General features: G+C 53.3%; 1 protein-coding gene and 1 long non-coding RNA gene across 2 annotated transcripts in view; one reads left to right on the forward strand and one right to left on the reverse strand.

Annotated features, from left to right (window-relative positions):
* LOC128313355 (uncharacterized) overlaps window positions 1-13,582 on the forward strand; it is a 57,998-nt gene extending 44,416 nt beyond the window's left edge. The window contains exon 3 of the long non-coding RNA XR_008293934.1: window positions 2,422-13,582. This is a non-coding gene — a long non-coding RNA (uncharacterized LOC128313355). The remainder of the gene's footprint in view (window positions 1-2,421) is intronic.
* Window positions 13,583-17,435: 3,853 nt separating this feature from the next.
* On the reverse strand, window positions 17,436-25,656 carry KRT35 (keratin 35). Its single transcript, XM_027049051.2, has 9 exons — window positions 25,594-25,656; window positions 22,149-22,222; window positions 20,895-21,675; window positions 19,964-20,046; window positions 19,612-19,768; window positions 19,316-19,477; window positions 18,878-19,003; window positions 18,230-18,450; window positions 17,436-17,939 (listed from the first exon to the last, which is right to left on the reverse strand). The coding sequence occupies exons 3-9, from the start codon at window positions 21,363-21,365 to the stop codon at window positions 17,792-17,794; spliced, it is 1,368 nt and encodes a 455-aa protein (XP_026904852.1). The 5' UTR covers window positions 21,366-21,675; window positions 22,149-22,222; window positions 25,594-25,656; the 3' UTR covers window positions 17,436-17,791.

Consider the following 25,656-nt stretch of genomic DNA (forward strand, 5'->3'; position numbering starts at 1 on the left):
CTAAAAGGAAAGAACCAAAATTAAGGGCCAGGCATGAGAGCAGTTGGGCACCCTGAGGAAGCAGAACCCCAAGTGTCCGCTGGGACAGGGGGGCACCCGTGGCTGAGAAGGAAGGAACTCAAGAGCTCTGGGCAGGTGTGTGATGTAGGATGGTCACAATACACGCATCAGCGTCCTGGAGATGCTACAAACACTGGCCCTCCTCAGCCTCACACGTACCCGCAGTCCTTGCTCTCCAGAAGGTTCCAGCACGTGGTGATCTCGCCCTCCAGCCTGGCCTTGACGTCCAGCAGCACCCGATACTGCCGGTTCGGCTGCTCCTCGGCCAGCTGGGCCTCCACGCTGCCCATCAGTAGCTGGATCACCGCCGGTTCCGGTGGTAACCGGACCCAGGCCTGTCCTAAGAAACCGCCCTTAGGCAGTGGCCGGCCCCATGAGTAGCTCCCCCCCCCCCTCAAATCAGAGAGGGCTAACTGCGCTCCTTGCCAGTGCCCTCTGTTGCTAAAAGGGAGGTTTCATGTCATCTCTTTGGAGAAGCTGAGTTCTGTTCCCCGAGCGACCATCTGGCGTCTCCCTGGAGGGGCACGGCCTTGAAGATGCAACAGTCACCTGGAAGAGGTAGAGCTCAGTGAGCACCGGGGCCTCTGGTCTCAGCGCCGGCGCCCAGAGAGATGGGGCAGTAGAACGGAGGGGTGCCGACGTGTTGGAACTAAAGGAAAATTAGAGTGGCTTCGACCCCTTCCTGCCCCAACCAGAGACCAGAGGGGCTGTGCGCTCCCTGGGGACCCAGAGCAAGTCAGCCACAGGGTCCGGACTGCGGCCCGGTGCTCCTGACTCCAGCATGTTCTCTCCCTCTACACCAAACCTGTCCTGTTAAAAGGCCAAGCGGTAAACATTTTGTGCTTCACAGGCCATACAGGCTGTTTGCGCTAAACTTCTCATCTCCGCCGTTGCAGCGCGGGGCAGACGCAGACAGTGTGGCTGTGTCCCGGTGAAAGTATATTCACCAAAACAGACAGCAGCTGGGTGTGACCTGTGAGCTGCAGCTCGCTAACCCCACTCTACACGACACAACGAATGAGGCCTGAGAATTGGACCCCTCACAGCACGTGGGGAGACCCTTAGCCCGCCCTGGAGCCAGAGCGCTGGGACAGGGGAAGGGCATTGCCCAGGTGGACTCCAGAAGTGGGCACTGCCCCGTCCCCTGCCCCAAGACATTTAGACCGAGACCGGCAGTCGTTCAGATGCTCTTTAGCCTCAGAGCAAAGCAAAAGCTGCCCGGGTAGGGGCGGGTGGGGGGGTGGTTGATGTGGTGGCCTCCTTACTGCTGCTACTTCTGTTCTTTCTGAAACTTGGGTGTCCAAAGGCTCCAGAAAGTAACTCAGCTGCTGAAGTCACTGGAGGGAAAGTCAGAACGGGGAAGTGGGGGGACTTGTGTGCCAGCCAAAGCAGATTTTCTTTAATTGGCATTAATTGAGCACTTATACTATGCCAGATATCATGATAGTTCAGATGCATTCTGTGCCAGTAACGCGGTGAAGGAGGTAGAATTACCCCCCTTTCCAAAGGGGGAGGAGCTTGCAGTTTACAGCGGTTAGGAGACCCGCAGAAATCACACCGCGTGTGGTGGCGGACCGAGGATTCCAGGAGATGTTTTTTGAAGCCGGAGTCACTGATGGTTTCCATTATGGCAGAGGCTCATCCGGGTATTTGGTTACTTATTTAGGGCTAAGGGGCAGGGACTATTTGGAAATAAATTTGCCTCGACCAGTTGTTCAAAAGGATAGAATGCAAATGATCGTAAGACATTTCTATTTAGCAAAATTGAGATCATCACACTCATGTGCTAAAATTTATGAAACATCAGACGAGAATTGTTTTATTGTTAATGATCTTCCCAGTTACCTCTCAGCATATCCTTTTTTTGATCATACCGGAGAAGTCTTCCCAATACTATAGGGAGGGTGCCGATCAGTGTCATTCAGTCCACGAGCTGTCCTGGTGACTCTGCCAGTCACTGTGTCCGACTGCTGGGCCTTTCTCTCTGGAAGCTGTCACCCTCTGGCCAAGCTTCCCCGAACCCAGCTCTGCCCCGTGGGCCCTCACTCCCACGCCCAGGAGGAGGCCTTGCCCTTGGACAGTGAGAGACAGACCCAAGGCTGCACACCAGTCTCCTTAATGGCCTCAGGGAAAGTCTCATCTTTGAAACACATGTCCTCTTTCTTTTCCAGTCCCCACTCAGGGAGGATCCTGCTACCTGTGGGAGTTTCTCCCAAACATCAAATACGACAGAGGTTTTATTACTTTACCGTGGTCCTAAGTTTTCCTGTAAAGTGGAGTTAATGAAATCCAAATGCTTTGATATGAGGACAGACTTCCTCTGAGGATCCCCATATGTGTAACACGAGGTCCACTTTCCAGGCGGTCCTGGTGCTGGTGGGCAGAAATATTCCCCAGCGTCTACATCCGTGGCTTCTGCATCCCTCACAAAGTGGAGATGGACCAGGAGGGAGGATAGCTGTCAACCTCTCTAACTTGGAAGCATCATCCCAACACAGCGGATGGCGACCATCCATGGCCAGCAGAGGGGGCAGCACTAACTGCGCCTGAGCCTTGGGGCTTGGTATCCTATAAAAAGCTTTAATAGGCATTTGGGTTGTCAGACAGGTCCTGGCAAGTCAGATGACACACAAGGTGGAAAGAGGAGCCAGGTTGGATTGGACAGTATGCTCTGAGGGAAAAGGAGCCTGCACAAGTCCCCAAAGGGCCCAGGGGACCTGGACTCCTGGCCTACAACCCCTGTGTCATTGCTCCTGGCCACAGCCTGAGTCTGTCCTCTTATTGAGCCAAAGGCTCCAAGGATAAGGAGATTCTGAATTTGGTGGTTTCCAGATATTTTTTTAATTGGGAACTACAGTCCTGGGAAGGAGTTTCAGCATCTCAGAGAAAATATCTCTGTTCTTAGGGACAGGAAAGAAGGCAAAAGGAAAAGTATTTATTAACCTGAAATAATAATAAACCTTCCTGCTTGGAGAAAACATCAAGGAGACCCGCTAGGCTTGGCGTGAGACCACTTACTTTGATTCCCACCTGTTGGTTGGTGAGTGCATCTTTCCAACTCTCTGGGCCTTAGACTCGCCATCCATAAAGGGGAGAGGCTGGGCCACATCATCTGGAAGGCTCCTTATGATTCTGATAGCTTAGGATAGTGTTGTTGAATAGAACTTTCTGGAATAACGGAAATATTCTATATCTGCAATCTGGTATGGTACCCCTAGCCACATGTAGGTACTGAGCACTTGAAATGTGGCTCGTGTATTGAGGAACTGAATTTTTCAATTTTATTTCATTAAAAATTCAATAGCCACATGTAGTCTGTGGCTACCATATTGGACAAGACAGAACAGGTCTAGGATTTTAGAACCATAGATCTGGTTCTGTTCAGTCTATTGTGTTTATCAAGCTAAGCACATTCTAGACAAATTTGCACGGGGACTGAAATTAAGAGGGATTGCCAGTTTGTACTCAGTTATGAGAATATCCACATGGCCAGAAGCTCCTCTCTCTTGGCATTCCAGATCACCGAAATGCTACCCTCACCTCCCCACTCAGGAACCACAGCTGGCTAAGCAGTGTGTTTGTGTCTCCCATCAGGCTCACAGCCTCGCCTGCCAAGCCTGCATGCCGGATCCTGTCCCGAGAGCCCCAGGCAGCTCCAGGAGCCAATTCACTTCTCATCATTTCTTGGCAAGTCCAGAGGGCAGATCTTTAATAGAAACATCACCTCAGCTCATTAAAGAAGAACAGTGTGTTTAGAAGTTGAGGTTCAGAAAGGTGTACAAGATTCCTGTTTCTGGCCCTTTCCTCTTAATCCGCCATGGCCAGTCTTGCCAAGTCAGGTCCTCTGCTGAGCCTCTCAGATTGAGCCCTGATTTTTTCCTTCCCACTGTCACAGCCTGAGCTGAGGCCCCATTAGCTTCTTCCACATACTAGTTATCAGCTCTGTCCCTGCCCCTCAGCCATCTTTTTTATACTCCTCGGTGAAACTTTCTAAAAGGCCACTCCGGCCATGCCATCCTTGGGCTCAGAACCTACAGCAGCCCTCCCACAGCTTTCTGGATGGAGTCCAGGCTCCATCAGAGATACCTGGGGCCTCCCCGTGGTCTGACACCTTCCTACCACATGAGATTTATTCCCACCAACCTTCCACAGGGACCCGCTGCTCCAGCCAGCAAGGCCACTCAAGGCGTCTGGAGCCAGACCTTGGCTTCCACGCAGGCCCCACGTGCCTCTACCTCTTTTTTGCTCAGTAGACATTCAGGCCCATCTCAAATGCCACCAGCTGCAGGAAGACTTCCCTGCTCTCCCCAGGCCAGTACTTTGTCCCAGCCTTTGTTAGCATGTGCTCTTTCTAGGTAGCAATTTGCCATGTAGTGGAGTGCTTCGAATAAGCGCTTCAGGGCACACAGCTGGACCTGGGTTCGAATCTTGGTCCTTGCATGTAACTTTGGGCAACTGACTAACCCATTCTGCACCCCTCAGTTTTCCATTTCTAAAATGGACATGAGGCCTCCCCTACACGGTGGTTGTGCAAGCCGCATAGGCCGGTCTATACAATGTGCTCGGCACGGTACCACATGCACCATATGTGCTCAGGAAGCGGTAGTCATGGTTATTATTATTTATACTGGCCCCAGCTCGGTCGCCAATCATAGGCTTCCGGACAGTGGGGATCACTTGCATATTTTTTTTTTTGGTAGCCCCTCCCTGCACAGAGCTGTAGTTTGCAAATACGAGGACTCAGAATACGAATTGCTTGATTTATCCCTGAGGCCTAACAGCCTATACTGAGTCCTGGGTCCACTACATACTAGTTGGATGACCTTTGGGCAAGTTTCTTAACCTCTCTGGCTCTCAGCTTGCTCATTTACAAAGGGGAGAAATAATGGTACCTTTTTTCACAAGTTGTTGCAATGTTTAAATGGGGCACTAAGGAAGTATCTGGGGGATGACCCTGGGGGTATCTACATGTAAGTAGGCCATTAGTGAAGACTTTTTGAATGAATGAATGAATGATCCCATTGTAACAGCTGTAATGAGGTGGGGAGGTGGGGTCATAACAGTATTCTTCTCAATTACAGTAGTTTGGCCTAGGTTTCAGGCATAATTATCTCCCTCTTCTCTTTATTCCTTTATGACTTGGCTCTGGACAGATTGCCTGGCTCTAACTGGCTTATGGCACGCGGGCCTTTCTAGCAAATGCCTCCCAAGCCTCCGTGGAAACAGACGAGGCCCAAAAATAAGTATAGAATTTGGCCACTTTCCTCTTGAGCCCAACTGAGTAGAACTGGCTGGTGGATACAGCAGCAAAGGCGACAAATAGAGAAAGATGCTTTTGCAGGGCCACTGGATGAGGCTTTATTTGCCAGTTTACTAACAGCACGTGCCCTTGAGTCAGCACAGACAACCAGAAACATCAGCCAAGAGAACAGTCTGGCTGTGGAAGTGAGAGGCAGTTTTCCAAGACGTGGGGGCCCGGGGCGCCCCCTGCAGATCTGAGCATGTAGCACACAGCCCACCTCCCAGCTGGAGGGCTTCCTTGCTGACCACTGAATGGGGGTCAGACTCCGCCTGAGGAGGCTCCAGCCTCCCAGCTCCGGTCTGTCCAGGATCCACCGACCCTGAGGGACTTTCAGTAGTGGACCTGAGGACAGGGCACACAAGGCACGCAGACGGTGCGGGGCACACAGATGGTGCGGGGCACGCTGGGGGAAGGTGCACAAGGGGGACAGGAGGGAGTGGAGCACGGGTTACAGGGCAACCTGCGGAAGACAGGCACAGGGGGCAGGATTAGAGAAAAGCCCAAGGCAGCAACGAGTGCGCGGCTCTGCCCCCAGATGCCTCGCAAACTCACCCGCTGCTCACCTTCTCCACTCGGCTTCCCTAATCCCACCTCCGTCATCTTTGCCTGTGTAACCCTTAACTGGCCTCCCCAGCCCCACCCCGGCCCCTCCTAACCACTGTCAGCTTTGTGGCCAGAGTGATCTTCCACAGACACAAATATAAGTATGCCACTCCCTGCCTAAAACGTTCGGTGGCTCCCATTTGGGCCAGGATGGAGAGCAGCTTCCTTCAACTCAACTGTCACATCCTCCTTGAAGCCCTCCATGATCTCTCTGTGTCAAATCCCCCAACGGTACCATGTGCCCCCTCCCAGAGTGATGTGTGATTGTCCTGTTACGGTCTGTCTCCCCATTAAACAGTGAGGTCAGCAGCCGTGTATGCATGCACATCCTGCATACCTGGCCTGGAGCAGGCACTTAATAAGAATGTGTTGGATAAGGTGAACTCAGTAATTAAAACAGAAGGAAGACATGGCAAAAGGAGAAAGGATGATCTCAGAGACCGACAGGTGTGGGCTCAAAACCAGAAACCACAGCCTGGACAGTAGATGGGAACCAAACAGCCCAGAAACTGGACAGGGAGCCCAGGGACCACATCCAGCCTGAAATATGTTTTGTGTGGCCAGCAGCATATTCTTTTCTCATTTGTTGAAAATGTTTAAAAATCAGAAGAATTTAACATTTAAAAGACATCTAGATTCCCAGTTTCTCGTGAGCAATCAGAAGATCCAACCATACTGGATGTGCCTCTCACACGGTAGAAACGGTCCTCATCGGGGGTGGCGCCCTCGCCGGAGTAGACATCGCTCTTTGGTTCCCCAGGGTCCCACCGTGACCCGCGTCACACATGTGCATCAGCACCCTGTTCCTTGAAAAGCATTTGATTTTGCAACCCTTGCCCCAGAGGGTGAAACTGAATGACAGACAAGCAAAGCTGAACATGGACTAAGAGACCGCCTACAGGGAGCGCCTGGGTGGCTCAGTCAGTTGAGCATCCGACTTCAGCTCAGGTCATGATCTCACAGTTCATGGGTTCAAGCCCCACGTCGGGCTCTGTGCTGACAGGTCAGAGCCTGGAGCCTGTTTCCAATCCTGTGTCTCCCTCTCTCTCTGCCTCTCCCCTGCTCATGCTCTGTCTCTCTCGGTTTCTCAAAACATAAGATAAAATGTTTAAACAAATTTTTTTAAACAAAAAAAAGAAACTGTCTACAACAGTAATCAGCCCAGCAGGTGTCCACGGGCCCGAGGTATCCTGTGCCCAGGTGACCGCCAGGCCTTGCTGAGTGCCTGCCCCACCCGGATTCCGACTCTCCCCACTGCTCACATGACCAGGACCTCCTGGACAGTTTCCCTGCCTGGACCCTCTTCCCTCTACTTCCTGCAACCACCTGGGCCGTCTTCCTGAAGAACAGCTTTGAGCTTTCACTGACCCACTCAGGAAACATTTACTAAGCATCTACTACATGCCAGGTGCAGGAAATAAAAATAGTTTCTACGATCTCTGAGTTCTAGATGATTACCATCTCACTGGGGAGATAGGCCGTTAAGCAAACTCTATCATTTCCTCCTCAAAACAAAACAAAACAAAACAAAAATGAGGGCATCCCACTGCCTATTAAATAAGGTCCTCCCTCCCCAGCATGGCCTTTATGGTTCCCCATGAACGGGCCCCACTGACCTCTTGTGTCTTCCTTCCTTCCCGCCATAGCCCAATCACGTTAAGCCACCTATTGGTCCTCTCGAGTGCAGAAAAATCTTTCCCCCAAGTATGATCTCCAGTTGCCCGTCTCCCTAACCAGACGGAAACAACCTGAGAGCAGATGCCTCGTCATCATCTGTCTCCACATCCCTAATGGCACCGGGTACATGGGAAGCCCTTGGAAGGAGTTTGCTGACTTGGGAAGGAGCGCAGTGGCCTCCAGTGGGCCAGGTTTGGGATGACAGCATGAACGCCTGCCTGACTTTCTTTGGATCATACCAGCTTCCTAACTGCTTCTTAATCACGACAGGGCTCTATCTCCTGGGTAAGCCCTTGTAGCCTTCTCCTATAGCCTCCTATAGCCTTCTCCAAACCCATGTTTGCACCCATGTGTACAGCCTCAGCTGGGCCCACTCACCTGCAGTCCTCGCCCTCCAGCAGGCGGCGGTAGGTGGCGATCTCCGACTCCAGCCGGGCCTTGACGTCCAGCAGCACCTGGTACTCCTGGTTCTGCCGCTCCAGGTCACAGCGGATGTCGGCCAACTGGGCCTCCACGTTGCTGATCAGGCACTGCATCTGGGCCAGCTGGGCGCTGTAGCGCGCCTCCGTCTCCGTCAGGGTGTTTTCGAGAGAGTCCCTCTACAGCAAAAGGAAAGACACAGTAGCTGAGGAGCAGACCTATTCTCCTGGTTCAGAAAGAACCAAGAAAAGCCAGGTCTCTCTTTGGGGTTGGGAATGACCCCCTCCCTACCTAAGTCACTGTGGAAACTGAGGCCCAGGAAGGTTGAATGACTTGTTCAAGCTTAAGCAGCTGGCAGGTAACAGACTGGGATGTGAACCCAGGTCCCCGTGACCCTAAACCCCTTATTCCTTCTTCAGCCTCGGTCTGGCTTCAGACTTTGGATCTGAGGTTCCCCAGGCTCCTCCCCGACAGCATCATCAAGACCTGTGGCCTTCAGCCCTGGCTGTGCTTTGAAGTCACATGAGCGCCTTTAAAAGGTCCTTGTGCCCGGCCCCCACCTCCAGAGACTCTGATTTCACTCATCCAGAGAGGAACTAAGCATGGGGAGTTTTTAAAACTCCAGTAGGAAGCCTGCGTTTAGAAGGTTCAGACCAAGCAGAGAACACGCCTTCCTAGGGAGTTGTGTTTGACAGTTGTCCACCTAACCCATGTCAGGGTTGAGACAAGCCCCTTTGATCTCTGGGATGGGTCTTGGGAGCAACCTCAGCCTAGGAGAGGTCAGCTGGGCAAACGTCCGTGGTGGCTGAATCGGGGCCCCCTCCCCCCGCCTGGATGCCAGCACCTAAGTGCATTTGCCGCCTGGGATCCAGAGACCACCCGGCAGCACCCACCAGGCTGTGCTGGGCCTGCAGCTCGATCTCCAGCGTGTTGACCGTTCGTCTCAGATCGATGATGTCTGACTGGTAGCTCTGAAGCTGCTCGGAGCTCGTGGCCACCTGCTGATTGAGCTCCTCCATCTGCAAAGGGGGAGACAGAAGGGCAGGAGAGCCTTCTCAGGGACCCTAGGGAGGCCGGCCCACCTGCGAGAGGCCCACCTGCATGTTGAACCATTCCTCCACGTCCCTGAGGTTGGTCTCCACCACAGTCTCATACTGACACCGCATCTCCTCCAGCATCCTGTTCAGGTCCACAGGCGGTGCAGCGTCGACCTCGATATTAAGGCGGTCCCCCAGCTGGCACCGGAGGGCACTGACTTCCTGAAAAGGCACGAGTGTGAGGTCACGTGATCCCACTCACCACCCCAGGGAGACACAAAATGGTGGGACAACAGATGCTAGGATGTCTATGTTACAGGGGCCCTTTGAGGCTTGCCGTCCACTCTGCGGAAGCTCTGTGGTCTTCCAGACCCGCTCCGACCGGATGTTCCCATGGTGGCGGGAGCGCTCCATCACACTTCCTGTCACTTTGGCAGAAGCCAAGAGCAATGCCAGGGTTTGTGTGATCTCCTCGGGCCAGAATGGGAAACCCATGCCCCCGTATTCCCAGCCACCCTCCCAGCCTGTGTTCGTCTGGGAGGGAGGACAGCAGGAGCCTGGCTTCACTTAGTTCAAGGCCTGAGTGAGAGCAGACGCCTCCCCAGGCTTGGCTGCCAAAGAGAGAAAGTTGTCTCAGAGGCTGCCCGAGTGTGCGATAATGCCTCATTAGTGGCCTCTTGGTGCCGTTCCCAGTTCTCTGATTTAAGTAGGATGAGTCAGGTACCTTAGGGCACCCAGTGAGTACATGGTGACTGATTGTTACTTTGCATTTAAGCCTAAGGAAACCCAGCCAGGATTCAGAGGCACTTGCTCTTTCAAATCCCAACTCAAGAGGTTGAGAGTCAATGCAGAGAAGGTGGAGGGTGGGGGGCGCGTAGCACCAGAGGTCCGGTGGTCTATGCAGCACACAGGTGCCCAGGCGGGAGCGATCTCCCTCCGCGGACGTGCCGGAGATGAGGAGGAAAGTCAGAAAATAAAGTGTCGACCGATGGATTTTGGATTAAGTATATTATATGCAAACAGGAGCAAAGAAGAAGGATAGGATGGGGTCAGAAGAAAGAAAACCACTGCAGTTGACTATCCCTTGGAAGAGCCCCAGCGGCCGAGCCTTCCGGAGAGGGACAGGCCATTCCATGTGAGTTCTGGAACACAACCCCCTCTGGGCCTCAGGCACCACTCTGCCCCCAGAAAGTGATTCTCATGAGAAAAACACAAGCATCTGGCAGTCACACAAGACCAGGAAATGCAGAAGAGAAGGTTGCTTGCATTTCTGAGCAGGGACCGAGTGACGGGTGTTTCACACCCATGACCTCATGGAATACTTGCAGTAGCCCCGTGTCATCGTGCTGCTCCGTTTTACAGGTGAGGAGGCTCAGAAAGGTTCGGTGAGTTGGGCAAGTCACAGAAACAACACACAGCAAGCCTGGGAATTTCAACCCAAGTCTATCCAACCCAAAACTGCACGTGCTTCCCATTCCGCTTCCCGGGGCCACGTCAGCTTGATTTTAGGGCTCACCTCCTCGTGGTTCTTCTTGAGGCACAACAGCTCCTCCTTCAGGGACTCCACCTGGGCCTCCAGGTCAGCCTTGCACAGGGTCAGCTCGTCCAGGATCCTGCGCAGGCCGTTGGTGTCGGCCTCCACCAGCTGCCGCATGGCCAGCTCCGTCTCGTACCTGCACAGGGACAGGGTCAGCAACCGAGGGCTGAAACTGAATACAGCACTCAGGGAAGACCCACCGCTACTGGCACTTTTCCAACCCTCCCTGAAACTCACGGAGAGCTGCCCCCAAAGATGTGCGGGGAGGTGGCGGGGGAGGGGGGGTACCCCACCATCCCCAGGCCAGACTCACTTGGTCCTAAAGTCATCGGCGGCCAGCTTGGCGTTATCAATGTGCACGACCATCCTGGCGTTCTCGGCCTTGGTGCACAGAACCTGGGGGCCAAGGCACAAGAGGGCGTGCGTTCAGAATAAGAAGAAAAAAGAGCCCAGAGGAAAAGCTGGCGGCTGAAGGGACTCAGCAGCCTGGTGACCATCCCTGCAGGAGACCCTCTTCTCTGGGACTCTGGGGAATATTTGGTGAACTGCTAGTCCTGGAGAACTACTAGGATTTATATTTGAAGCACCTAGGTTCTTCATAAATCCAAACGCCCCACTTTGGTCGCAGTGACCAATGTGGAAGGAAACAACGTCGTTAAGTCCGAAGTCCTTCGTGGGACAGGCAGACCCTTAACAAGCGCTAACATTGACTAAAAACTCACCGTGTGCCAGAGGCTGTGTTAAACACTTCCCGTGCATCAACTCATGGAATCCTCTGGACAGACCCCTTAGGTGCGAACCATTACTGCAACCAGTTTACCGATGGGGACACTGGGGCCTAGGGAAGGGAAGGCCCCCCTCCCAAAGCCACAAAGTGGTAGAACTGAGTCTAGATCCCAGACCTCTTTCCATGTTAAGGACTCTAGCTGAACCCTCAAACTGTGAGACAATCCTATGCCCTGGGGAAGTCTCTTTCCCCTGAATGAGGCTTAATAAGCTAATGAGATTCACATCTGGAGCTCCAGGCCTTCCGGTTGCCTTCCCAGTGAGTCCTTTCGCCGCTTGCCCTCACCTTCTGCTGGAGCTCCTCGATGGTCCTGAAATAAGACTGGTAGTCAGGACACAGGGTGGGCACTTGAGACTGGCAGGCCTCTTGGATCCTGGTCTCCAGCTCCGCGTTCTCCCGCTCCAGCTGGCGCACCTTCTCCAGGTAGTTGGCCAGGCGGTCGTTCAGGAACTGCATGGTCTCCTTCTCGTTGCCATTGAACGTCCCTTCACAGTACCAGCTGCAGGTGCCCATGGAACTGGCGATACCACTGGCTGGCCGGCAGCTGCTGGGCCAGCAGGAGCTGGATAGGTAGGTCTTGGAGAGGCAGCTGGCTGGCAGGTAGGTGGTGGGCGTGCAGACAGAAGGCACGTATGTCATGGGCTGGCAGACGTAACCCAGGCACAGCTCGGGCCGGCAGCTCATGCTGCTGGAGCAGACAGAGGGGGGCCGCGGGCAGCTCTTGATGGAAGCTGGTGAGCAGTTGGATACCATGTCAGGGAGGCCCCTTCGCAGCGACAGCTACCTGGATTGTCAGTGTCCACAGACCCCATCCTGCTTGGGCCTTTTTATACCCCTGGAATGAGGGGGCTCACGCTAGAAAGTCACCATGGGGTGGTGTTGATGTGTATACACAGCCCCAGAGGAAGCTGCTAATTAATTTATAATTTGGTTTCCAATAAGGAACTCCTTTCCTTGTAAAAGAGGCTAAGCTAGTCATTTGGCTAAAGCAAGACTCTGGGCTCCTGTCATTGATCACCAGGGGAGAGCTTCAGGACACATCTTCAAAGGATCAGCTTTGGGCTTGGGCCCTCATTACCCGGGCGGGGCCGCCCGGACACCACAGCACCTGGCCCTGTGCCGCCAATGCCCGCTGCGCCCCCGCCCGCTCGGGCCCTGAGAAAGGGCCGCAGTTCCGTGGGGTAGCTCTTCCTTTTAATGAGAGCATTCCCTGTGGGAAGAGGCCTGACCCTTAAGGAGGAAATGTGTGGGTGCCAGAAGTTTCACCGATACTGGCAGTGCTATAAATCGAAGGAGCTGGGAAACAGAACCTCAGAGCCTTCTAAACCTGCATCACCGCCCTACCTAGGGGGAGAAGTGATCTCAGGGAGGAGAGATCCAGACAGAACCCGAGACCCAGACAGAAAGCCTAAGAATCAGGGGCATCTTTTCAGCTGGATGCTACTAAGAAAGAGAGACGTGGGGATCCCGCTCTCGGGAAAGTGTCGTGATCATCCCGGTGGGGCAGACGCTCTATCTTGACCATCTCTGGATCCTCCCTTCGTGAATCACCGCCCCCATAGACAGAGATGTCGAGAGTTCATGACTGTTAAAAGGACAGGGGTGGACAGGCTGGAACAGGCTCTACTTTCGCTTTCTACAGCGCAGGGCTCCCCGCGGGACCTCAGAGATGGGAGGCAGTGTGAATCAGCTCCCTGGAGAAGTGGCACCCTGCAGCCCTGGTGTGAGCTAAGCCAGGGGACTGGAGCAGGCGTCTCCAATTATAGAAGCCTCGGGTATTCCTTAAGAAAGCGACAGGCAAGACCAGTGGTTTCCTGTCCTGCCTGCGATACCCGTGGGCTCAGACACTTCACGTTTAACCTATGGGTGTTACATGGCCACTTTTTATTCATTAATCTTCTCAATATAACACTGGGGTGTGAGTGCTTGTCTTTTTCTTTCATATATTTCTAGAAGTATCGGTGAAAGGGTAGGGAAGGGAAAATGCCACTCAGCCCTGTTCCCTGAAATCTGTTGCTTGAGAGAAGTCAAGATCGAGAATGCTACGTAGAGCCAGTGATCTGGCTGCAATACGCACCGATAAATAGGCAAGAACGGCTTCGGTCTATGGGAGGAAGGCAAGAAACAAGGCTGATAATTCGGTTTTAAACGGTCTTCAAATAAAAGGAAGAATTCTTGAGTTTTTTTTTTTTTTAAAAAGATAGAGATGCTAACCTTCTAATTTGCTGTGTGACCTCAGGAAAATTGCTTTCCCTCTCTGGGTTTCCTTTTCCTCATGCATATCGAAAGGGTTAGACTAAATCATCTCTCAGTTAGAATTCCTGCACCAACCATCAATTCCAGGTCCTTTGTCTGGATGAGCTATTTAGAGAAGACAGTAGCATCAGATGGGAGGAGGTATGATGGTGATACCAACCAAATGGAATGAGGCGCATTGGACGAGTCTTCAAAATCATAACTAGCATTTATTGAATCTATGCAAATACCAGGCACTGTGCTGGGTGCTTGGCATTAATTTGCCCACTTAATCCTCATCCAAAAAAACTGTAAAAAATTATTATTGTAATAAAGTATAGCAGTGGCTCTCGAAATGTGGCCTCCAGACCAGCAGCATCAGCATTGCTCAGGAACATGTTAGAAATGCAATTCCTGGGGGCGCCTGGATGGTTTAGTCAGTTAAGCGTCTGACTCTTGATTTCAGCTCAGGTCATGATCTCACTGTTTGTAAGATCGAGCCCTGCGTCGGGCTGTGTGCTGACAGAGCTCTCCCTCTGTCTCTGCCCCTCCACTGCTCACACTCTCGCTCGCTCTCTCTCAAAAATAAATAAACATTAAAAAAATAAATAAATAAAGGTAGGTGGGATGCATGCAGGGGTCTGGCCCAAGACTGTCTCCGTTCTTTGAAAAACCAGAATGATTCCAGACAAAAGATTATAAAAGCTGAACTTAGGTAGTTCTACCATCCAACAAGCCAGTTTGGGGGCGCCTGGGTGGCTCAGTCGGTTGGACATCTGACTCAGTTTCGGTCATGATCTCATGGTTCATGGGTTCGAGCCCCACATTGGGCTCTCTGCTGACTGTGCGGAGCCTGCTTGGGATTCTCTCCCTCCGTCTCCCTCTGCCTCTCTCTCTCTCTCTCTCTGTCTCTTTCTCTGCCTCTCTCTCTCTCTCTCTCTCAAAATAAATATATAAACTTTAAAAAAAAAGCTGGTTTGCCAACCCGCCCGTACACACAGCACATTCCATCAGCTTTTTAGTGTCATGTCTTCAAATATAAGCGGAAGGATCACCAGACATTTGAGAGAAGTTTCCAGCATCGCAAAGAGAGACAAAACAAAACAAGCCAACAAATTGCTGAAGAGGAAACTGGGGGAGACTGAAGCAAGGCAGAATTTAAGACAATCTATTAATACATGCGTACGTGTGTGTATGTTTTTTAATAACCTCAGGGGTAAAAATGGCAGTCTTGAGACAGTGTTATGGAAGAGGAACAGAGAATAGCAAAAACATAACTCTTTGAAATTAAAACTATGGGAACTGAAATTTAAACTTCAGTGCGGGTGTTTGAAATTAAAGGAGAGAGTAAAGCCGGAGCTGAGGAATAGTCAAAAAGTACAGTTCAGGAATCCGCTAGCCCTCAGGGTGACGTCAGAGCTGCCCTGAGCTCCCAACTGCTTTGCCAAAAGGCCCTCCCGTTAATGGAGGAGCCCTCAATCCTGGCTGCACCCCGGAATCACTCGGGGAGCTTTCTAATATCCCAACACCAGGCCATATCCCAGACCAACTAAGTCAGGATAGCTGGGGGGTCAGACCACACATCCCATATGCCCCCCAGGTCATTGCAATGTGCGGCCAACGTTGAGAATCTCTGACCTAATGGAATCAGCATTATATTCAAAGTTGAAGTAACTAATAATAAGGAATAAATAAATAATAGTAAGTGGCAAGGCTACGCAGGATCTGGTTCTCTCCATCTGGGGAGGGGAATTCAGATGGGTTTGGAAGGGGTTTGTACCACAAGGAATGTCCTAAAGAGGACGTGTGGCTGATGGTAAACGGAGTTACCTGGAGCCTGTGCCCTCGAGACAGCGCGCACGCATTGCTTGCTAACTGTGGCTCCCCTACGCCCGACTTTCTTCCGAGTCAGAAAAAATAATAAGTCATGGACCTGCCTCTCCACCTCAGCTGCTAGGCGTTGCTGCTTGGAACAAAAGCTCAGAAATGAAACTCCGGGCAGGGAGAATGTAGACGCCCACCCTCACAGCGATCCAGGCCTCCAGCTAGCATAGACAGTCAACAACACGAGCCGTTTTCCAAGGCCCGGCAAAGGCTTGGCAAAGCAGGATGGACCTTATAGTACAGTAAGTGTCGTGGCCTCTGTTTTACTGATGAGGAAACTGAGGCTCGGCAAGGGGCTGCCCTGTGCCAAAGCTCCCACTGGCGGTAAGTGGCGGGGTCGGGATATGAACCCCAGGTCAGTCTGACTCCACGTTCAGAGCCCAATTTCATCACACTAACGCCAAGGCCCCTTCGCCGGGCCTCATCCTGCCACTGAGGCAGGGAGTGGGTGCCCTTGCTTTCCCATCCCAAGGCCTCCCTCTGACGAGGGTCAGTCCTGTTCCTGGCACCTGACACACTGTCCAGCCCAGGGAGGCACCCAGTAAAGACGTGTTGAATAAACTGAATGATCACGAGACCATCAGCCTCTTCGGGGGCTGAGCCTCAACAAAAGCAGCCAAGGTGTTCCAAGAAGGCCAACATGGGGGTGGTCAGGATTCCAGAAGTCAGGGGGCTGGGAGACACCAAAGCCCCAGGCCCTCCTTTACAGGGGGTTAGAAAGGGGCGACTCTAGGGGCACCTGGGTGGCTCAGTCGGTTGAGCATCTGACTTCAGCTCAGGCCATGATTTCACAGTTTGTGAGTTCAGGCCCCACATCGGGCTCTGTGCTGACAGCTCAGAGCCTGGAGCCTGCCTCAGATTCTGTGTCTCCCTCTCTCTCTGCCCCTCCCCTGCTCTCTCTCTCTCTCTCTCTGAAACAAATATTTTTTAAAAATTAAAAAAAAAAAAAAGAGGGGATAACTCTGAAGTAGAATCAGGGTGAATTATACCAGGCCCTCTTAAGAGGTGGGGGTCTCAGGCCCACCTTCGTCAGCATCTTTCCCCGATCAGTTCCCCACCTCCCGTGCTATTACAACTCTCTAAACGTCGCTAACATTTCATAGTGGTCCTGTTGGCATCTTATGCATAGCACAGGGCTATCTGGAGAAACCGGCTTCCTTTCTGCCTGAGAAAGTTTTACCTTCGTCTCCATTTCCCATTGGGATCCACAGAGCTTGGAATTTACCTGGTCTGGACATAAATGAGAGCCTTTGGGCCAAGATGCTGGGAGCGCCCACTGCCATGCAGAAATGCTCTGAGGCCCAAAGGTGCTGCGTGTGGTAACAGGTTCCAAAGGCACACAGCACACGATGAGCCTCTTATGGACAAGAATCTCTAAATCGTGGGTGGCAGTCACAAAGGCGGGCTCACTCTCCCATCTCCTGCTTTTGATGGGGTGTGGGTTTTTAGGGTGCTTGCTGGACCGGGGGGCTGTGGGAAAGTTCTGCAGCGGAAGAAAGAAACGCAAGTCCCCTGGGTGTGGGATTTACATGTTGCTGCTCTTATGAGAACCCCAGACATGAAATGAAAAGCAGCCTAAGATGCTTCACACCGCACTGGCCTCGGCTTTATCCTCCCTCCTCTGGGATGTAGTCTCCTGAATAGACTAAGAAGGGTAGTGGGAAGGGGCTGGTAACACGGGTCACCACATCAGAACCTTGGAGAAGCGTCTTCTTCATCAGGAAAGCGGAGCAGCTGAGCAAGAAACCCCACTTTACACCCTTATCCACCCCAAACAGGGTCACAGGGGCCCTGTCATCCCCAGGGTCATACATGGTCAAACAGCCCTATTTGTCAGCCCAGGGGTCAGCCCTCTTCACCCAGCAGAGACACAAAACAACGATACCAACGTGGTGCCAGTCAGGCGTCGAGAGCCAAAGCAAATGCGCTTTATTATTCTGCCCACACAAGCCCTCTATTGCATTTCAGAACCCACTAAAAGAGCGCCCAGAAGGAAAACCTGACCCAGGAGGCAGCCTGAGAACAGAGAGCCTGGCTGGCACCCACTGAAATGATGAGGAGTTGAGGCTTTCGGGGGTGACCAGCCTTAATGACAGGCTTTGAGAGACTTTGCGGCATGTATTTGCAGTGAGACCGCTCAGGGCCAGGCCCCAGGGCCCTGGGCTCCGCACAGAGAGAGGGGATTGGGCTTTAGGGTTAGGGTTGAAAAGAGGCCAAGCCTAAGCCCTGGAGACAATGGCCAGTCACTCTCAGAACCGGCCCCCCGGGCAGGGCACACAGATGGGGCGGGGGCTGCAGGTCGTGCGGACAGCGCCCGGACCACAGGAGGCCGCAGGAAGACAGGGGAGGCAGGCCTTGGAAGGCGAGTGGTCAGGAGCACACGGGTTACAGGGCAGCCTAAGAGGAAGAAAATGTTCCAATTACTATGATTTCCCGGTTGCTGTTTTCAGTAACTCAGAGCACCTTCAAAATCACCCAGTCCTACCCCCCCAGTTTTATCAATGGGGAGACAGAGTCCCAGAGAGAAAAAGGACTTGCCAGGGTCACGTGATGGATTTGTAATATGACCAGAACTAAAGCCCCAGGGCTCCCGACTCCAAACACCGGGCCCTTCCCAGGCACCGTGCCGTCTCCCCAGATTTTGCAGACTGCATTCGGAAGACGGGGGAGCCTGCGGCGCCACTCACTTGCAGTCCTCGCCCTCCAGCAGGCGGCGGTAGGTGGCGATCTCCGACTCCAGCCGGGCCTTGACGTCCAGCAGCACCTGGTACTCCTGGTTCTGCCGCTCCAGGTCAGCCCGGATCTCGGCCAACTGGGCCTCCACGTTGCTGATCAGGCACTGCATCTGGGCCAGCTGGGCGCTGTAGCGCGCCTCGGTCTCCGCCAGGGTGGATTCCAAAGCATCTCTCTGTGAGGACAAGGATTGGGGAGGGAAGACAAAGGTGGGAGGTCCGAGAAGGAGCAGGGAATCACTTTGAGCCAAGATGCACCACCACTGGGCATCTCATTTGAGATAGCCAATGAGCCCCCGTAGCCCCCCTGGTCTGGAGAGTAGCTCCCCTATTAACAACACCTCCGAGTAACTGACAATTACTCAGAATGAATCTACAAGAGCTGCTGCCAGGACACGTCGGTTGCTATAGGTCTCCTGTGTTTTACCTCTGGGACATTTGTGAATGGGGGCTAGGACCTCATTCCCTCTACACAGAAAGTCCCTGATGCTTAAGACCTTGGACCCCTGGAGCCTGCCTGTGTGTTCAGAGCATGGAAGCCCAGGGGGCTCATGTGCTGCCGGGTTTGGTCCCCCAGCAGCCTTGCTCAAGGCCCGGGCTCACCATGCTGTGCTGGGCCTGCAGCTCGATCTCCAGGGCGTTGACCGTGCGTCTCAGCTCGATGATCTCCCCCTGGCAGGACTGCAGCTGCTCCGAGCTGGACACCACCTGCTGGTTCAGCTCCTCCGTCTGAAACATACACACACAGGACCTGGTCAGGAACGTCGGGACTCAGCTTCATGAAGAGGTCTACAGAGGCCACACAGAATCATGAGCCAAGAAGGACCTTCCAGAACACCAGTCCATCCCCTTCATTTCATCCCCATTTCAGTAACGTCCCTGAGGACATTATTGCTTAGAGGACAGCAACCTGCCCAACGTGCATAGTGAGGTCGAAACAGAGCTGGGGCTCAGACTCAACTTCTTCGTTCAGAGCCCCAAGGTCAATTCTGTTTGACCCACCTTGTGTCTCCGTTGCACTGACTGTTTCCAGGCACGTACCTGGGTGTTGAACCATTCTTCAGCATCACGGCGGTTACTCTCCACCAGGGTCTCATACTGGCATCTCATCTCATCCAGAACACGGTTCAGGTCAACAGGCGGGGCAGCGTCCACCTCGACATTGAGCCGGTCACCAAGCTGGCACCGAAGTGAGTTCACTTCCTGTGGCACAGATCAGGGTCGGCACTAACTTTCCCAGCTGGCTGCCTCGCTCACCCTCCTCCCCTGTGCCTACCTGCTCCCGATGTTCACCTTCTTCCCCATGCTCACCTGCTCACCTCCCCCCCTGTGCTCACCTCCTCGTGGTTCTTCTTGAGGCACAGCAGCTCCTCCTTCAGGGACTCCACCTGGGCCTCCAGGTCGGCCTTGCACAGGGTCAGATCGTCCAGGATCCTGCGCAGGCCGTTCATGTCTGACTCCACCAGCTGCCGCATGGACAGCTCCGTCTCGTACCTGGCAGGCGCATAACAGGGTGCCTGAAGCTACGTCTCCTTTTATGTCCAAGTCAGATCCCACCCCAGGCTGGCCTGGTTCTGTGTGTCCCATCTTAATGCCTCAGCGACTTTAGTGCGGCCAAAACCCTGAGTCCTGGCCTCACCCATGTCCATTTCTACCAGCCCCCGGCCGAGGGGCCAGCAGAACACTCACTTGGTTCTGAAGTCGTCTGCGGCCAGCTTGGCGTTGTCGATCTGCACCACGAGCCTGGCGTTCTCTGCCTTGGTGCACAGGGTCTGGGGCAATAGAGAAGTGACATCAGGGCAAGGAAGGACATTCTGTCAGCTGGAGCTCCCCAAAGCTGCCAAGGGCCACCTCCGGAGGGAGTCAGCCATCCCGGGACTCCCGGCAACTGAGGCTCCTTGAAGGCTTATTACGGGCACGCAGAGGGGGTCAGAGAAGGAAGCCTCGGCAGCCTCTGAGACCCGTAACCTGGCTTGGACAGGGGCAGATGGGGAAAGGCTCCAGCAAAGACTGGCATGGTGGCTGCCTCTTGTCTTCCTGTCTCCAGACCACTGGGGGCTCAGGGTGGGTCATGAACAACAGCGTACTCTGTGATTCCTTGGTCACAAATGGTCCCTCCCAGGAGGCAGCTGGGACTTTCAGGGGATGTGGGCTGGACAAGAAGGAAACATCTGACGGGCCCTTTCTTCCCTGAGTTCTTTATAGAAAACCTGATGTGCACCAACAAATCAAGTCCAAGCCCCTCACCTTAAAAAAAAAAAAAAAAAGAAGAAGAAATTAAAACTCAAAGAGGTAGGCCATGCTAGCAAAGGTTACACAGTCCATCAGTTCACGGAGCCTGCGTTCAAACTCTGGCTCCACCAACTGCCAGCTGGACCACCCAGAATAAGTCACTTAACCAGCCTCAGCTTCAGTTGTTCTCTTCTGTAAAATGGGCTAACGATACCTCTCTCATCAGATGACAGGGAGGAGCAAATGAGGCCACAGATGTGAACATGCCCTGCGACCTCTCTCAAGTACCCCGTGGGAGCAGGGCTACCGCCACAGCTACTCTGGCTTCCCCGTCCAGTGCTGGTGACAGCAGACTCCCGGGCAGCCAAAGCCACTCTGGACGTCTCACCTTCTTCTGGAGTTCCTCGATGGTCCGGAAGTAGGACTGGTAGTCGGGGCACAGGTAGGGCACCTGCTGCTCACACCACTCCCGGATGTGGCTCTCCAGGCTGGCGTTGTCCCGCTCCAGCTGGCGCACCTTCTCCAGGTAGCTGGCCAGGCGGTCGTTCAGGGACTGCATGGTCTCCTTCTCGCTGCCGGCGAGGACACCTTCCCCGAACCAGCCCCCGCCCACGCTGGAGCTGGTGGCAAAGCCTCCGTACGGGAGGCAGAGAGCGGGCAGGCAGCTGGCCGCCCTGCAGCCGCTCCGGCCCAGCCCCACGGAACACGCAGAGAAGCTCCGGGCCCCGGGGGAGAGGCTGGGGAGCTTGCAGGAGCCACTGGAGTACATTGCGGACACGCGAGCGGAGCCCCCGCCGGCCGCTCCCGGGCCCTTGAGAGACCCCGAAGAGAAGCTGGCCTTCAAGCACTTGGAAGCCATTGACCTCAGCCGCCCAGGCACGAGCGATCGGTCTTCGAGGCCAGGCGCCCCCCCAGTGTGGACAAGCAGCCCTTCACCCCGCGTTTATATCTCTGCCCCAGTGGGCGTTGGCCTTTACAAAGGGTTTTCTCCTCATTAAAGTTAATACCACTTTCTAAAAGAACCCCTCATTACCCTGTTATTTAGCTTCCCGTGAACGTTTTCCGGCCTCGTAAATCGGGAGCCCCGTTGAACTGGTGGCCACGACGAGACGTCTCCTCCGCCCCATGTTGCCGGGAAGACCAAGTATCCGTCAGTTCTTCAAAGGGGCCTGTCATCCGAGCCCAGACCTCATCAGCCTCCGCCTTAGGAGGTGTGGGAACCCACAGCCACGATCTTGACTTTCTCCAGCATTATCTCCTTTTATGGGCCCAAGGGAGTAGAGGAGGCCTCTGGGTTGGCCCCTGGGTGTTGGAAAAGCAAGCCCGGCTGTTGCAGGAAACAAAGACCTCGTGCCCAAGGAGACACAGAAGGCTCTAGAATGGCCCAGAAATGTGGCAATGGTGACCAACTATCCCAGTTTCCTCAGGACTGTTCTCGATTTAGTGCTAAAAGCCCCATATCTCTGAGAACCCCTCAGTCCCCTGCAAAATGGGAGAGTTGGTCACCCCAGACAGAGCAGAGCCTTGGGGTGAGACCCCCACTCCCTCCCTCACCGGGAAATATGGCCGGTTGTATAGCCCTACCATCAGCCAAAACAACTAGAGGTCAGCCTACTGAGCGCCTGTCCATGGTCACACTTACCATGTGTAGGAAGGTATGTCTTCCCACACCCCGGCCAAAAAGTGGAGAAGCCTTTCTTGCTGGCTGCCTCGGGACTGAGGGGGAGAACGGAGACATGATTCACAGACCTCATCAGAAGACACAGTCAGATCTTCAGAATTTTATCTCTGCTGCAGGAGCTGTCTGGACTGATGTCCAGAAAGCTTGACTAGCGGTGGAGTGTATTTTTCCAGAACATCCCATCTGCCAAGCGAGTGAGGCCTGGGAGAGGGTCTGGGAGCCGAGCCAGAGGGCAGGCAGAGCCCTGTGGGATTTGCCTTCCAGTCTGCCCTGCAGTTCGGGGCCCTGCCGACTCTTCTGGAGACACGTTTCACCTTCCCATCGGGAGAACGGCCTTGAGCTGAGCGCCAGCAGCCTTCCCGGTACATGGTCTCACTTCACCCCCATGTTGCCCTGTGAGCCCAGGCTTGTCATCCCCACCTCAGAGCTGAGGAACCCAAGACCCAGGGATGATAAGAGCTTGCCAAAGTGCCACCACCTAATGACCGTCAGAGCCAAGATGCCCTCTCCACCACACCACCCGCCTCCGCCTCTGCTGGGAACCCCTCCCGGGCTGCCAGGTACTGCTGGGCTCTGCAAAGGACAGAAAGAACGAATAGTGTGGGCTCCACAAGGGGATGACCAATAGCCTCTGGTGTCCCAGGAGAAGCAGCCCAGAAGCATGTGAACTCTGCGGGTTCCAATCCCAGTCCCAACATGTACCCACCGGGTGCTTGAATTTCTCCCCATCTCTCTCTGTTTCCTCCTCTGTAAAGTGGCAAGAAGATAACAACACCTACTTCCTAGGGCTGCTCTGAGGATTAAAAAGCAGAAACAGCACCTGCTCACGGGAAGTGCTCGAGAACGCCAACCGCTGTGATGGGTGGAGTCTTGCTGTGCTCAGACTGACAACGCTAAGAAGCTGTCACTAGGGAGTGTAGATAGGCTCTAAGCACCTAGGCCACCATCCCATAGGCCAGGTGCGTGCGTTTGGGGGCCCTCAGATATAGAACTCTCATGAGTCACCATGCCCTTCCCACACCCAGGAGCCTGGTGTGACCAGCACCCGCCCAGCACAGTTCCAGGGCCAGTTGGCTGCCTCACCTTCTCCTCCCTGGAAATCCATGCCTCAGTGCAAAGGACGCGGCTGAGCTAAGAGCCTGGATGAGCCTCCTCTGGTGTTCTGATCTCCCATCCATGTGAGCACAGGGCTCCACCCCAGCCCTGCTAAGCCTCCTGTGCTCTGGGCTCAAGGGCCACCCTGGATCCACAGGGCCCAGAGAAGCCACAGCAACAAAGGCCTGGGAAGCCCCATGCTGTTTATACCTGTGACCCCTGGGGGGGGGGGGGGGGGGAGGGTGGCGGTCACATGGGTTCCTAGAAAGGGCTCCACACCTGTGCTGCCCGGAACGGGTTTGCCTCCCCGACACAGCCCTGTTAAAGGCAAGGCTGATGGCACTTAGTTCCTGCCAGGCCCCATGCTGAGCTCTCTCCAAGCATTCTCTCATTCATTGCTCACAACAGTCTCATGAGATTGGCATCGCCAGTATCCCCCATTTAGTAGATGAGTAAACTGAGACTTGGAATGTTTCAGAAGCCCACCCCGCTCCAGCCCAGCTTTGCCCTCCTGGCTCTGAACGCCCATGGCAGTGACTGGTGGTTGATCTGCTGGCCCTCCCTTCACTGATACCCTCCAATTGTCTTGTGTTTGAGCCCTGTGTTCCCAGGGAGACTGTTTTGGGGGCAAAGACAGACCTCCTACTTCTTTTGAAATCTCTATAGTTCAAGCATGGAGCTAGGCTCCCAGATGTCTCAGAATGAAAGAATAGATGAAAGGAAGAATGAATGAATGAATGAGTGAATGAATGCTTGGCCCATGGTAAGTTGTGCTAAGTGAGAAAGAAAGGAAAGGATTTTGAGAGAAAAGGAACATTAAGAAAGGGGACAGGGGGGATAAGGAAGGGAGGGGGAAAAAAGTGGGTAGGGAGCTGGGAGGGAAAAAACACTTCCAAAGTCAGATTTACTATCCCTACTGTTATAGATGAGGAAACTGAGGCTCAGAGATTGGGCAGCTCTGTGTAGGGGAGCAGCACTGCCCAGACTAACACTAACAAAGTGTTCTCTGGGCCAAAAGCCATTCTGCCAAAGGGAGACAGGCCCATAAGCCTATTCTGTGGCTAAAAATTCTTGATAAGTTTTTTTAGATAATTTTATAAGACATATAAGTAATATTTTTAAAGCTATGAAGTAGCCTCTAAATCATTCTGGTCTATTTCCATTCTTCCTCAGCATTCTTTTTACTAAAACGAAATAATGACCTAGAATGCCTTATCAGCAAGAACCAATCTTGTTAGTAAGTATCCTAATTACTTTTCGGACAGGACCTGTGCACCCCGCCAAGGTAGGGTCTGTGCTGTCCCCAGAACATGCCGTGGGTGCACTTGGCCATACTTTAAAATACCTCTGCCCTCCTCCTTCCTGCTCTGCCCATCCTTCAAAGCTTCCATTAATTCCAAATCTCCCCTAAACCCCCAGCTCTCAGTGACCTCTCCCCATCCTGAGAACCCGAGAGCCTGCCCCACACCCACACCCGCCATGCCTGGTGCTGCATGGAGCGCAGGCGGCTGTCTCCCCAGCTGGACCATCAGCTTCTTGAGGACTGGAGGGCCCGTGACCCACCGTTTGATCCAGCTGTTTCCCCCGCACCCCCTCTTCTCCCTGGATGTTCCCCTGCATTAGCACTTGTTTCATGCATGAGGTGTTGGTTGATTAATTGATTGGAGCATGAGAAAGATAGCCAGATAGCAGCTCTGCAAGTATAAACAAGATGAGAACCACCTTGAAATAAAGGATTATGTTCACTCTGGAGGAATTTGATAAAATGTAATGTGTGATATCATCTCTCCCTTGGTGTCAAAAAAGAGCAATGACATAGGAGTCAAAAGGCCTGCAAGGGTGTCCTGTCTGCCCTTTACTGTGCCAGTGCCCAGCAGTGCTGAGCAAAAGTGCTGAGTTCTGGTTTCCACAGCAGTTAGTGATTTAAACTGGAACACAGTTAATTGTGGGTGTGAGGTCGAGGATAGGAGGGGTTCCTTAACCAGTGCAGATACTCTGAAATTTCTTTTTTTTTTTTAATTTTTTTAATGTTTATTTATTTTGGAGAGAGAGAGAAAGAGACAGAGCCCAAGCGGGGGAGGAGCAGAGAGAGAGGGAGACACAGAATACAAAGTAGGCTCCAGGCTCTGAGCTGTCAGCACCGAGCCCAACGCAGGGCTTGAACCCACCAACTCGAGATAATGACCTGAGTCGAAGTCCGACGCTTAATGGGTGTTATCAGTCAGGTTTCTCCAGAGAAACAGAACCAATAGGATGGAAAGAAAAAAAAAAAAAAAAAAAAAAAAATATATATATATATATATGGACTCACGTAGTTGTGGAGAGGCTTGCAAATCTGAGATCCGTAGGACAGGCTGGCAGCTGGAAATTCAGC

This window comes from Acinonyx jubatus, chromosome E1 (assembly GCF_027475565.1).
Source record: "Acinonyx jubatus isolate Ajub_Pintada_27869175 chromosome E1, VMU_Ajub_asm_v1.0, whole genome shotgun sequence".
In the NCBI taxonomy this organism is placed as follows: Eukaryota; Metazoa; Chordata; class Mammalia; order Carnivora; family Felidae; genus Acinonyx; species Acinonyx jubatus.